At 38.5% G+C, this 13,266-nt stretch overlaps 1 protein-coding gene across 2 annotated transcripts in view; it reads left to right on the forward strand.

The window, feature by feature from the left end:
* The window catches only part of LOC108719348 (serine/threonine-protein kinase 3-like), a 138,309-nt gene that overhangs the window by 22,459 nt on the left and 102,584 nt on the right, over positions 1-13,266 (forward strand). For both annotated transcript variants that reach the window (XM_018268153.2, XM_018268152.2), the window contains exons 5-6: positions 1,718-1,882; positions 1,968-2,135. In XM_018268153.2, the coding sequence (XP_018123642.1) occupies positions 1,718-1,882; positions 1,968-2,135 (333 nt within the window). The remainder of the gene's footprint in view (positions 1-1,717; positions 1,883-1,967; positions 2,136-13,266) is intronic.

Genomic DNA, 13,266 nt, shown 5'->3' on the forward strand with positions numbered 1-13,266 from the left:
AAAGTTAACTTAAAGATGAACCTCCCTTTTAAAAACCATAGACAAAAATGTAAATTGCAAACCTGCTTAGAATTTTATGATTTTTTTTCATTAGGCAAAGATAACTTCACAATAACTTTAATTCATGTTACAGATGTGTGTGTTTTTTTAATGCTCCATTTTTGTGGTTGAACCAAATGGACAAAACAATGCCAGTGTTATAACCTCTAGCTGTGCAGATCGGTTGCCATATGTTTGTAATGTTTGGTCTACCTGGGCTGCAGGAGTGATTATTGGGATATAGAGTCAGACTTGCTCAGTTTGTCCCAGTAATCCAATATGAAAACAATAAGTTGCACTGAATCCAGGATTCGGTTTGGGATTCGGCCTGGTTTCCGGCTTTTTCAGCAGGATTCAGTTTTGGCACAAATCCTTGTGTCTGGCTGAACCAAATCCTAATTTGCATTGGCAAATTAGGTGCGGAAAGGGAAATCACGTAACTTTTGTCAAAAACAAGGAAGTTAAAAAAATTTTTTCCCACTTTTTCCCTTTCCGTTCCTAATTTGCAAATGCATATGCAAATTAGGATTCGGTTCGCTATTCAGCCTAATGTTTCAAAAAGAATTCAGGTATTCCGCTGAATCCCAAATAGTAAATTTGGTGCATCTCTAATGAAAACACCATGTAAAGGCTAGTGGCATTCTGACATTTTGAGGCATGTACCACTTGATATTGAGAACAGCAGAAAAATGTGTGGAAAGTATTAAAGTAGAATGCACAACGTATGAGCCGAGTGCCCATAACCGAGCGGTTTGATTTGGTTTGAATGGAAAGTTCTGTGGAAATTGTATTTAGTAAGTTCTGCAATTATTTTATATCTAATCTTGAACACTACTGGAAAATCTTAAATTGTATGTGGTAAAACATGAAGAGAAAGCAAATGCAATCTGGGGAAAGAATGTTAATAGGTATAACCCCTTCAATTTTCTGTGCGCAGAACAAACCACCTCTAGTGCCCAAATAAATCTCAGATCTGCCGAATCCTTTGCCCTGACCATATTGTTCCCTGCAGCGTTTTGCATGGGGCTGATGTTAACTGTTTTATTTTGTTCGCCTCTGTGCTTCTGTCTCCTTTAATCTTTAGGTGAAACGCTACTTATTTTATTATGGCCGGATCTGCAATCATGTTAAACCTCAGAAACATCCATGTTTGCTGATCAGAGTAGATAGCAGATACTGTAAATTTTCCAGCTGCCGGGGAAAAACATCTGCAGTTACCGCAAGGCTTGGGAGTGCATTCTTTAGTGCTGTCCGACCCAACTTGCTACTTTGAAGTGGAAACTGTAAAAAGAGAAGTGGCTGGGGTATCATTTAACCCTTCAGTTTGTAGGACGGCCTAAGTAAATGCTGTCTTGTTTTAGTGTATTGCCCCCTCTAGAGTTAAATGACAGTACTGATTGACGGGCACATTATTATAACCAGATTTAAATCCTTCCATATAGGTGCATCTTGCTCTGACCATATATGTTGTATATATAATATAGACAGCACTCCAAGGAAGATTCCGAATAGTCGAACGGTCAAATTAAATGAAGATTTATTGAAGTCCAACGTTTTGGTTCCGCACAGGAATCTTCGCCAGGGAAAGATGTGCTTAAGTAAAAGAAAGTGGTGCCAACTTTTGGCATTGATGTTATACTTTCACTAATAGAAATGTTCTGCTTTTCTCTGATTTTAGTTAACAGAAGAAGAAATTGCAACAATACTGCGATCAACATTAAAAGGGCTTGAATATTTACATTTTATGAGAAAGATCCACAGGGATATAAAAGCTGGAAACATCCTGCTGAACACTGAAGGTCATGCAAAACTGGCAGATTTTGGAGTTGCTGGCCAGCTGACCGTAAGTTACATTTACAGATACCTGTTCTTGAATAATTCTTAAAGATTCTATGCCCACCACAGATGTGCTTTTTGATATTTTCTAGGATACAATGGCAAAGCGCAATACTGTGATCGGAACACCTTTCTGGATGGCCCCTGAAGTCATACAAGAAATAGGCTACAATTGTGTTGCTGATATTTGGTCTCTGGGCATTTCCTCTATAGAAATGGCGGAAGGGAAGCCACCGTATGCAGACATACATCCAATGAGGGTAAGCTTCATTTTCCAAAAGTAGTACAGATATGGGACATATTATCCAGAATGCTTGGGGCCTGAGGCTTTCCTGATAACGAATCTTTCCATAATTTGTAATCTTAAATCTTATAGAAAATCATGTGAACGCTAAAAACTTTGGTTTTGCTTCCAAGTACAAGGTACTGTTTTATTATTACAGAGAAAAAAAAAATTGGATTAAATGGAGTGGGAGACTACGCTTCATTCGGACAGTGACCATAGCAGATCTATAGGGAGCTTCAATAAAGGGGCCTTTTTAAAAGATATACATTTTTGGGCAATAGAAGAACCAGCACCATATAGTATACATTATTGCCTACAAAATTAGGCTGGGGGGGGGGGGTTTGGATCAAGTAGTAGTTACTGTTTTATTATTATAGAGAAAAAGGAAATTATTTACTAAAATTTGGATTAATTGGATAAAATGAAGTCTACGCGGGAGACGGCCTTTCTGTAATTCTGATTGTTCTGCAGAAAGTGTTTCCAGATAATAGATCCCATACCTGTACAGCTTTTCACATAAACTTAAAATGTTGCCTTTGTGTAATTATTTGTAAAAGCTTGGTAGTACAGGTATGGGACCTGTTATCCATAATGCTCGGGACCTGGGGTTTTCCGGATAACGGATCTTTCCGTAATTCGGGTCTACTAGAAATTAATTTAAACATTAAATAAACACAATAAGCTGGTTTTGCTTCCAATAAGGATTAATTATATCTTAGTTGGGATCAAGTACAAGCTACTGTTTTATTATTACAGAGAAAAAGGAAATCATTTTGAAAAATTTGGATTATTAGGATAAAATGGAGTCTATGGGAGAAAGCCATTCCGTAATTCGGATTTTTCTGGATACCGGGTTTCCGGATAAGGGATCCTATACCTGTATCAGTTTTTTCCTCTTAATAAGCCTTCCCCTTTTACATTAATGGTGTTTTTTGGCTTTTCCTTAATTCATTATATTTTATAGTTTTTGACATACAAAGATCTTATTTCTCAAGCCTGTAATTTAAAAAATAAATATAAAAAATGAATGATGAATAATTTAAAAATAAATATATTAAAAAAAAATATGAATGATGAATAGTTTAAAAATAAATAAATTAATAAAAAAAAATATGAATGATGATGATCTATTTAAAGCTCTACAGAAATGTGTTGGTACTATATAAATACCAAGTAATAATGTCTAAGCACGCTTCAGCATTCTCAAATCATATTTTTCTTGCTTTCTGCTACGAAATAGATTTTTTTTTTTAAATTGTGTTTAAACTTTTTAGGTGTCGTAAAACCTACAGCTTTGACACTCCAGTTCTACAGATCTTGTGTGTCCTGGTTAAAGGTTATTCAGTGTGGGGTTGCAGTTTGTAGAATTTTTTTTTTAAGCATACAAAAGGTTAAAGACACATTGAAGCTTTTTGCCTCTGTTATTCTTAGTCTCCTACTCCTGTTCTATCCCATTAAACTAATTCTCTCCAAAGAAGTATGAATTAAGTATTACTGCAAGCAAAAATTTTGTGTGCGAACAATAAGGTGTTTTTATCAGTTTATTTCCAATCATACCAAGAGTACCCTGCACTCTTTTCCAGTTGAGCTGCCAGAATCGTATTTATTTCTCTTTTCAATCCTTCTGTTTATCAAACTTGATTAAAATCTAAAAATAATGCCTTGCTTCTAAAGCATTATATAAAACCTGTTATCCTTTGTTTGTTTATAATCGCAGTCCTCTGCTTCTGGGTACTGAAGCCCCCCATTTAGGAACAACACTCCAAATAATGTACTGGTCCGTAAATCTGTTTTCATTTGTTGCTTTTGATTAAGCAGGAAGGACATCAGGCTAAATGAGCCAATAAATAAGAAACATTTTTTGGCTCTGTTTCATGGTAGACCGAATGGAATTGCCGTTCATGTCTCAATTTCTGTCTTGGCATCTGGAAAGCTATTTTTGTACATTTTGCTATTATTCAGAATATTTTTTAAATTAAGTGTTTTGCCATTTTATATCATTAGTGGGAAGAATGAACTAATGTAATTAGATCCCATAAAGAAAGAAATGTATAATTTATTAAAATTCCTTCAGGCTCGTATAGATTACTGGAATGTTGAGTGCACCAAATTTGATGTAATTGGTCTCATTTGGATGTGAATTTGCCCTCACAACTGTGGCTTCTACCTTTATGATTGACTTAGAGTTTTGTTCTCTGTCACGCCACATTTGTCTGAGATGACATAAATTGAATATCTTGGATTGTTTGTCCGACAGCGTTGGGATTTGTAATAATTTTGTATTTCCAAATGATTTAGCATGTACTGAATGCGATCTTAAGGCGAGGGACTGCTTTAACATTTCCAATATAAGCAGCTGTTGTTGGTAGGAATGTGGGAAAGCATAATACAATTTACAATCATATATCTAAATTGTGCAGACAGCACTGAAATGCATATAGTACCTGTGGGATAGCAGGTATAGTAGGGAGAGATGGTGCCTATAGTAACAGTGGGATAATAGTCTGTGGGAAGGGAGTGTGACTGTGGGATAGCAGGTAAAGTAGGGAGAGATGGTGCCTATAGTAACAGTGGGATATTAGTCTGTGGGAAGGGAGTGTGACTGGGGGATAGCAGGTATAGTAGGGAGAGATAATGCCTATAGTAGCAGTGGGATCTGGGAAGGGACTGTGGCTGTGGGATAGCAGGTATAGTAGGGAGAGATGGTGCCTATAGTAGCAGTGTTACAATAGTCTCTGGGAAGGGACTGTGGCTGTGGGATAGCAGGTATAGTAGGGAGAGATGGTGCCTACAGTAGCAGGATAGTAGTCTCTGGGAAGGGAGTGTGACTGTGGGATAGCAGGTATAGTAGGGAGAGATGGTGCCTATAGTAGCAGTGTTACAATAGTCTCTGGGAAGGGGCTGTGGGATAGCAGGTATAGTAGGGAGAGATGGTACCTATAGAAGATGGGGCTTATAGCAGCAATTGGCATAATAGGCACTGGGTAAGGACTGTGTCTTGTATATAGAAGGTATAGTAGCTCAAGAAGAGTCGGTAGTACAAGTTTATTATCTGTGTTGCAGGACTTTACTTGTTAAACTGCAGCTCCTATTGTAATGCATGCTTAACGTTATAGTACAACAAACAATTCTTATAGTACACTCTGGGAAATTCTTCTCAAAGTAACTTATATGATACATGCTAAACACACAGTGGCAAATTTTTTGAAACCACTTTAGGGATAAAGGCCAAAGTCTCACTCTAGTTTCTGCCGTGATTTTATCTTTGGTGCCGTCCTTACCTTCTGTAAAACTGAATATTAAATGCAGTGTTTAGTGGACTGATCAATCAATAAGAATGGCTTTCAATTTGCTGCCGACCATTTGGTTTAATAAAATTTAATCCAGCTGTATGTTTATTGCTGTAATGATGCCACCGCCACCCCCAAGCAGTTTGAAGATGAATTTATGATATGAATTGGGGTTAAATGCTTCTTTTTTTACTTGTCCATTACCATGTGCACTGCTGGGTGATTGTTTCAAACACGTTTTGTAATATATGAGTTGATTATGAGCTAAAGGAACCTGGCCAGTTATGGATCTCAGTGGTAGACTTAAACTTGTATTGGTTTGATTTTATTTGTATAAATATCGAGATAAGGAATACTTAATGCACCTATTAAGAAACTAACTTATAAATGAAATGAAATTATGGAATGGGAGATTAATGGTATTTGTAAATGAGAATTTATCTTTTAGACTCATACAATGTCAAGACTGAAAAAGGATATTCTTGTATTTGATTGATATCACATATTTATACAGTGTATAGTCCTACAATTATGTAGTCATTCGGTTCCGAGTAAATCATAGGGTTACGCTCTAGTGCATGCATGTTGTTCTTTTTATTTAATTATTATAATTAGAGCCTTGACCGCCCCTCAATCAGTTCTGCACTCTCATTAAGACCACAGAGACATAAGAAATGATTGTTGTAGTGACCTTACCTCTCCTAAGAGACAACAGTGCATTGATCATTGGTGTAGGGTGTGTAGGCTGATGAAGCTGAAGCTTGGAAATTATGATATTAAAGCCATTTTTATGCAGTGGTTGGGGGGGGGGATGTGAAAGTTAAAAATAAAACCAAGCTAAATAAATAAAAATAAGGGAATTTTATTTCAAGACTTGATGTGTGACTTATAAATCAATCAACAATTTTCTCGTTGAGATTTATAATGATTGCACTTGCTTGATTTCCAGAGTAATACTATAAGCTAAGTGCAATCATCCACAGAACAGATGGAAACACTCAAACTGCTTAATTAAATTTAGTTGCACTGGTTATCTAGAGGTATAAGGGATATTTTTCAGTTTAGGATTTAGGATGTAATAACCATTTAAAAAGGTCAGGGGTCAATATGAGGTATCAGAACTCATTTCATTCTTATATTCAGAAAAGCTTAAAAGCTTGGCATAAGGCACTGGTCTTTCCCCAATCTACAATTCATGTGATTTAAGCGATGGTGCCTATAGTAGCAGTGGGATAATAGTCTCTGGGAAGGAACTGTGGCTATGGAATAGCAGGTATAGTAGGGAAGAGATGGTGCCTATAGTAACAGTGGGATAATAGTCTCTGGGAAGGGAGTGTGACTTTGGGATAGCAGGTATAGTAGGGAGAGATGGTGCCTATAGTAACAGTGGGATAATAGTCTCTGGGAAGGGAGTGTGACTGTGGGATAGCAGGTATAGTAGGGAGAGATGGTGCCTATAGTAACAGTGGGATAATAGTCTCTGGGAAGGGAGTGTGACTGTGGGATAGCAGGTATAGTAGGGAGAGATGGTGCCTATAGTAACAGTGGAATAATAGTCTCTGGGAAGGGAGTGTGACTCTGAGATAGCAGGTATAGTAGGGAGAGATGGTGCCTATAGTAACAGTGGGATAATAGTCTCTGGGAAGGGACTGTGACTGTTGGATATCAGGTATAATAGGAACAGATGATGCGTTTAGTAACAGTGGGATAATAGTCTCTGGGAAGGGAGTGTGACTGTGGGATAGCAGGTATAATAGGAAAAGATGATGCATATAGTAACAGTGGGATAACAGTCTCTGGGAAGGGAGTGTGGCTGTAGGATTTGCAGGTATTGTAGGGGTAGATGGTGCATATAGTACCAATGGGATAATAGTCTCTTGGAAGGGACTGCAGCTGTTGTATAGCAGGGAGAGATGGTGCCTATAGTAGCAGTAGGATAATCGTCTCTGGGAAGGGACTGTGACTGTGGGATAGCAGGTATAGTAGGGAGAGATGGTGCCTATAGTAACAGTGGATAATAGTCTCTGGGAAGGGACTGTGACTGTGGGATAGCAGGTATAGTAGGGAGAGATGGTGCCTATTGTAACAGTGGGGTAATAGTCTCTGGGAAGGGACTTTGGCTGTGAAATAGCAGGTGTAGTAGGGGGGGGAGAGGGATGGTGCCTATAGTAGCAGTGGGATAATAGGTAGCAGGTATAGTGCTTGCATATAGTGTTGCAGTGCGAATGCTAAATGCCGTCTGCAAGAGCCCTTTATCCCTCCAGATTTAGAATCCCTACTTAAAATGGACATTATGGGAGATAGCTATATCATATTTCATGTATGAAAATTAAAATACACCTTGGTATGAAGAGCACTCCTGGAAATTTGTTGTAAGCCTCATCCACTTAACCATTTTTTTTGTTTGAACAGTAGAAATGAATATGGTGCCTTTCTTTGTATCTTAAAGGGATCATGTAATCGGAAAACATGTTTTTTTTTCTTTTTTTTTTTTTCAAAACGCATCAGTTAATAGTGCTACTCCAGCAGAATTCTGCAATGAAATCCATTTCTCAAAAGAGCAAACAGATTTTTTTTTTTATATTCAATTTTGAAATCTGACATGGGGCTAGACATTTTGTCAATTTCCCAGATGCCCCCAGTCATGTGACTTGTGCCTGCACTTTAGGAGAGAAATGCTTTCTGGCAGGCTGCTGTTTTTCCTTCTCAATGTAACTGAATGTGTCTCAGTGGGGCATGGATTTTTACTGTTGAGTGTTGTTCTCAGATCTACCAGGCAGCTGTTATCTTGTGTTAGGAGCTGCTATCTGGTTACCTTCCCATTGTTCTTTTGTTTGGCTGCTGGGGGGGGGGGAGGGAGGGGAGTGATGTCACTCCAACTTGCAGTACAGCAGTAAAGAGTGATTGAAGTTTATCAGAGCACAAGTCACATGACTTGGGGCAGCTGGGAAATTGACAAAATGTCTAGCCCCATGTCAGATTTCAAAATTGAATATAAAAAAATCTGTTTGCTCTTTTGAGTAATGGATTTCAGTGTAGAATTCTGCCGGAGCAGCACTATCAACTGATTCATTTTGAAAAAAATATTTTTTCCCATGACAGTATCCCTTTAAGGCCCAGCCTTAGTGGGTATCAGTCTGGGAGATGGTTCTGCAAAGAGTAACACAGCATAGATTTAAGCAGAACATGCGAGTAAAAACAACTGCTTAACTTGGCAGAATGAGAATGTTTGTGTGTGCGCCTACATCATTTTCTTGCATGATCAGCAAAGTCTATTACCCAAAGCCTAAAATACATAATTTTAGCTTCTAAAAAAACAAAAATAACTTTTAATGATCAGAGGAAAGTTGCATATTTTCTATTCTTTTTCTATGCTGACTGTCATGTCTTCTTTCTTTTACCCCTGCAAAAATCAGAAATATCCCTCTTTCTCTCTTATCATATTTTCTTTTCCACCTTTTATCTGATCTGACCTTCCAAGCTTCCTGGACATGTGTTGATGTATTTCGATTTTATTTTAGTTCTTGTGTAGAACTGATAAAGTGGAGCATGAAAAGCCAGGGTGAATTTTCTTTGCTTACTCTGGACATCGGCCACGGTCTGCGGTATTTATGTAGAATACAATTTTTGTTATTTGGGAACGCATGCTGAAATTACCATACACACTGTGTAGCTGGAGGCCGGTTGGCACAGCCGCAAAACTAATCTCTTGCCAGCAGGCCATTTCCTACTTGGCCTGGCTCAATCTTTAAATAGAAGTCTTACATGACTTTTAAAACAAGTGTTTTTGGCAGAGAGGATATGGTGGATTCCGTACAAACAAGCTTCGCTTCCTTATGATAACCACACTGCTGCTACCCGAAGAAATATACCAAGTTACACGTTAAAGGACGCAAATCTCTGGCTTGCAGGATGTTTGTGGTTGAAGCGAAAGCTTAACATTGTGGCTTTACCATCTCAGTGTCTCCTGGCATTACAGCTCTTGATTTTTCAATTGATTCCTTGTAATCTGTGTTTTGTTTATCTTGGTTTAATTGCTATTTCGTGCTATGCTAACCTTGCAAGTAACTCAAATGATACATTGATTTTTCAGCATATTATATGCTGTAATGCTGCCCTGTTTGAAGTGTTTTTCTCTGAGCAAGTCGGCTGCAAGCATTTTCTATTCATGTTTATTACCTTAGCATCATAATGCCCTTTCCATCTATTAAAGGAACAGTAACATCAAAAAAATTGAATCAAAATATAATGTACTATTTTGCTGCATTGGTAAAACGGGTGTGTATGCTTCAAAAAACACAACTATAGTTTATATAAACAAGCTGCTGTGTAGCCATGGGGGCAGTCATTCATAGTTGAAAAAGGAGAGAAAGCACAGGATACACAGCAGATAACCAATAAGCTCTTTGATATACAGTGGGACTCTTCAGAACTAGTGATGCGCGGGTCGGGATTTCATCAACCCTAGCCCGCCCTCCCTTAGCCCGCATCCGCACTTCCGGGATGCTTTTATAGACCCACATCGACCGGCATCACCGATGATGTCACAAAAGGGGTGGGGCGAGCAGGCGCAGCGTCTATAAAAGACGAACCCAGAAGTCTGAAGCCGGCATTTGATGGTGCCAGGGAGAGCAGGAGAAGAGCTCACCTGCGAATAAGCGTGCAAGGTCGGCCAGAACCGGCCCAACCCGTGGTTCCCGTGGGTATCGGGCAGGCCCACACATTACTATTCAGAACGTATCTGTTATCGACAGAGTGTCCTGTGCTTTAATGAACTGCTCCCATGGCTACACAGCAGCTTTTTTTTTTATAAACTATACTAGTCTTTCTGAAGCAGTCACATCAGTTTTTACCAGTGCAGAGCAATAGTACATTATATTGTAATTCCTTTAACACATTTTCATTTTTTGATGCTACTGTTCCTTTAAATACTTTGGTTTGTGCTCCTGCCACAAAAAAGTATCTATGGTACCACTCAACATAAATATTAAATAAATAAAGATACAAAAATGTATGATAGAAAAAATAATAAGAAGGAAAACACTCACAGTTCACCTTAGTCCCAAGGTGCAGAAACCAGAAACATTGTATCCAAAAGATGTGAGGGTCTCCAAAAATAAAGAAACAAATGTTAAAAGTAGAGAATTTATAAGGACATGAAGACCTTCATGTCCTAATAAATTCTCTACTTTTTACATTTGTTTCTTTATTTTTGGAGACCCTCACATCTTTTGGATACAATGCTACTGTTCCTTTAACCTGAATTCTTGGGATGTGGCATTTTTTAGAGGGCCTCTTTCCGTAATATGGAGCCCTATGGCTAAAAAAAACCCAAAAGTATTTTGTTTAAATAGGACTCTATGGGAGACAGCATTGCCGCCTTTCCGTGCTCTCTGGATAACAATTTTTTAGGTAACAGATCTCATACCTGTAATGGATAAACAAAGGGTAATACACTGGGAGGTGCAAATGTGTTAGGCACATATTGCTGCAGAATATTTTTAAAGGAGCCGTAAATACATACAATATATCAAGCTTTACCCCATTTATTCCAACCACCAATGCATCAAAGTTTCTGGCGTAAAATAATTTTTTTTTTTTTACTATTGTGTGCATGTGCAAGTCTGGCACTCTGAAGAAGATGTAAAGTGGAGCCTTGGGAAATATAGGTATGATAGCGGCATTATGGAAAATAGATGCCAGACTTGTGCTGTTTCTTCTGGATATGAGCAACAGTTTGGGGACAAAAAGGGTAATTAGACATCAGCCGTTCCTTGTCCTTTAAAGAAGAACTAAGGGTGGTGGCAGACAGGGAGATTAGTCGTCCAGCGACAAATCTTTGCTTCTGCGGCGACTAATCTCCCTGAAATGCCTTCCCGCCGGCATACGAATCACTTTGAATTTCTGAAGTCACTTGAAGTTCTATTCTTGCTGTGGGAAGGCATTTTGGGGAGATGAGTCGCCCGCAGAAGCAAAAATTTGTCCCTGGACAACTAATCTCCCCGTCTGCCACCACCCTCAGGGAAAGGGCACAAGGGCAGATTTGGGGAGATTAGTCGTCCCGCAGCGTTTCGTTTTCCGAAGTTGCCCGAAAACAAAGCGTCGCAAGTGCCACCCCCCTGGCGATTTTTCATTATATAGCCGGCTGAAAGGTAGGGGAAGGCAGTTTGCGGAGATTGTCGCCACGAAGAAGAGGTGGTTAGTTGCCTGGGCGACTAATCTCCCCCCGAATCTGCCGTTGTGCACTTACCATCAAGGTATAAAGGTGATTATAATCTCTTTTCTGATACCCTTGGCTACTGTCCTTGTTAGCAGAAAACTGCACTTGCCTGGGGTATTTCGGTAGCAGCTCATTTGCCAAAATCATCCTCATCTTCTGTCTTCTTTTCTCCGGGCCCAGGCAGACGCATGTGCAGTCTGATCCAGTTTTTTTTGCGCCTAAGTGTTGCTTTTACTCCACTGCACATATGCCTACCAGGACCCTGACTTAAGAGAAGATGGAAGAAGCCAAAGAAGATGGCCGTGATGATCTTCTAGAGAATTATCCTGGGACAGTGCAGTTTTTAACAGTGTAACAGGAGTACAGGCCCAGGGTTTCCGGTAAGAGATCAAGGAAGGAAGGAAAACGTTAGCCCAAAATGAATATTTAAGATACAGTTTATATATCATGTAATTGGTTTATTTGCATGAGCTGTTTATGCAATATCTTTTTATAGAGACATGCATTGATTGGGGTATAGTTTTCCTTAAATAATCGGGGGGGGGGGGGGGGTGAGATTTTGGCACTCCCCTGTGATTTTCTTTAACATGATGTGATGTTAAATAGTTTCATTGTTATGAATAGTTATTTTATATTTAATTGAGGCATACAGACTTATCTCAGATGGATTCTTTGGGAGTCGCCCTATTTTGAATCTCCCCGCCCCTGTACAGTAGCGGCTTAGTCACCCACTCCCTGTCATTTGCTCATTTGTTAACTTTTTGTATGTTATATAATGGCTAATTCTAAGCAACTTTTCAACTTATTCATTTTTTATAGTTTTTAAATTATTGGCCATCTTCTTCTCTTTCCAGATTTCAAATTGGGGTCACTGACCCCATCTAAAAACAAATGCTCCATAAGGCTACACATTTATTGTTATTGCAACTTTTAATACTCCTCTTTCTATTTAGGTTTTTCCCAAGTCACATTTCAGTCTCTTATTCATATCAATGCATAGTTGCTATGGTAATTTAGATCCTAACAACCAGATTGCTGAAACTGCAAACTGGAGAGCCGCTGAATAAAAAAAGTCAAATCACTCAAAAACCACAAATAATAACAAATTAAAACCAATTGCAAATTGTCTCAGAATATCACTTTCTACATCATACTAAACATTAATTAAAAGGGGACAAACCTCTTTAAAAGGTATAATTTGCTGGTCATCTGTAAGAAAGGAATCGTCTGATTGGTGGCTGTGGGTTACTAGACCTTTTAATTTTTGCAGAATGTGTTGTTACATGTGTATCTTCTATGTTATCAGACGATCAATATAAACCCTTGTTAAAATTCGAATTTTAGAGTTTTTTATGTGTTTGTATTTGGTGAAAAGGGAATAAAACATTTTTAAATCCATTCATCATTCCCCTCTAAAACCAAGAAACCAAACAGATTAAATTCACTGTGTAACAATTACATTAAAAATAATGCCTGCAGTGGAAAAAGCTATACCTACCTCCTTGTCTGGCCTAATTATCGCAAATGCAAATATTTTTTCTTCAGACTTCATTTATGGGCTGCGAAACCCTTCACGTGATCCTGTCAGGCAAAAG

The sequence above is a fragment of the Xenopus laevis genome, chromosome 6L, assembly GCF_017654675.1.
Source record: "Xenopus laevis strain J_2021 chromosome 6L, Xenopus_laevis_v10.1, whole genome shotgun sequence".
In the NCBI taxonomy this organism is placed as follows: Eukaryota; Metazoa; Chordata; class Amphibia; order Anura; family Pipidae; genus Xenopus; species Xenopus laevis.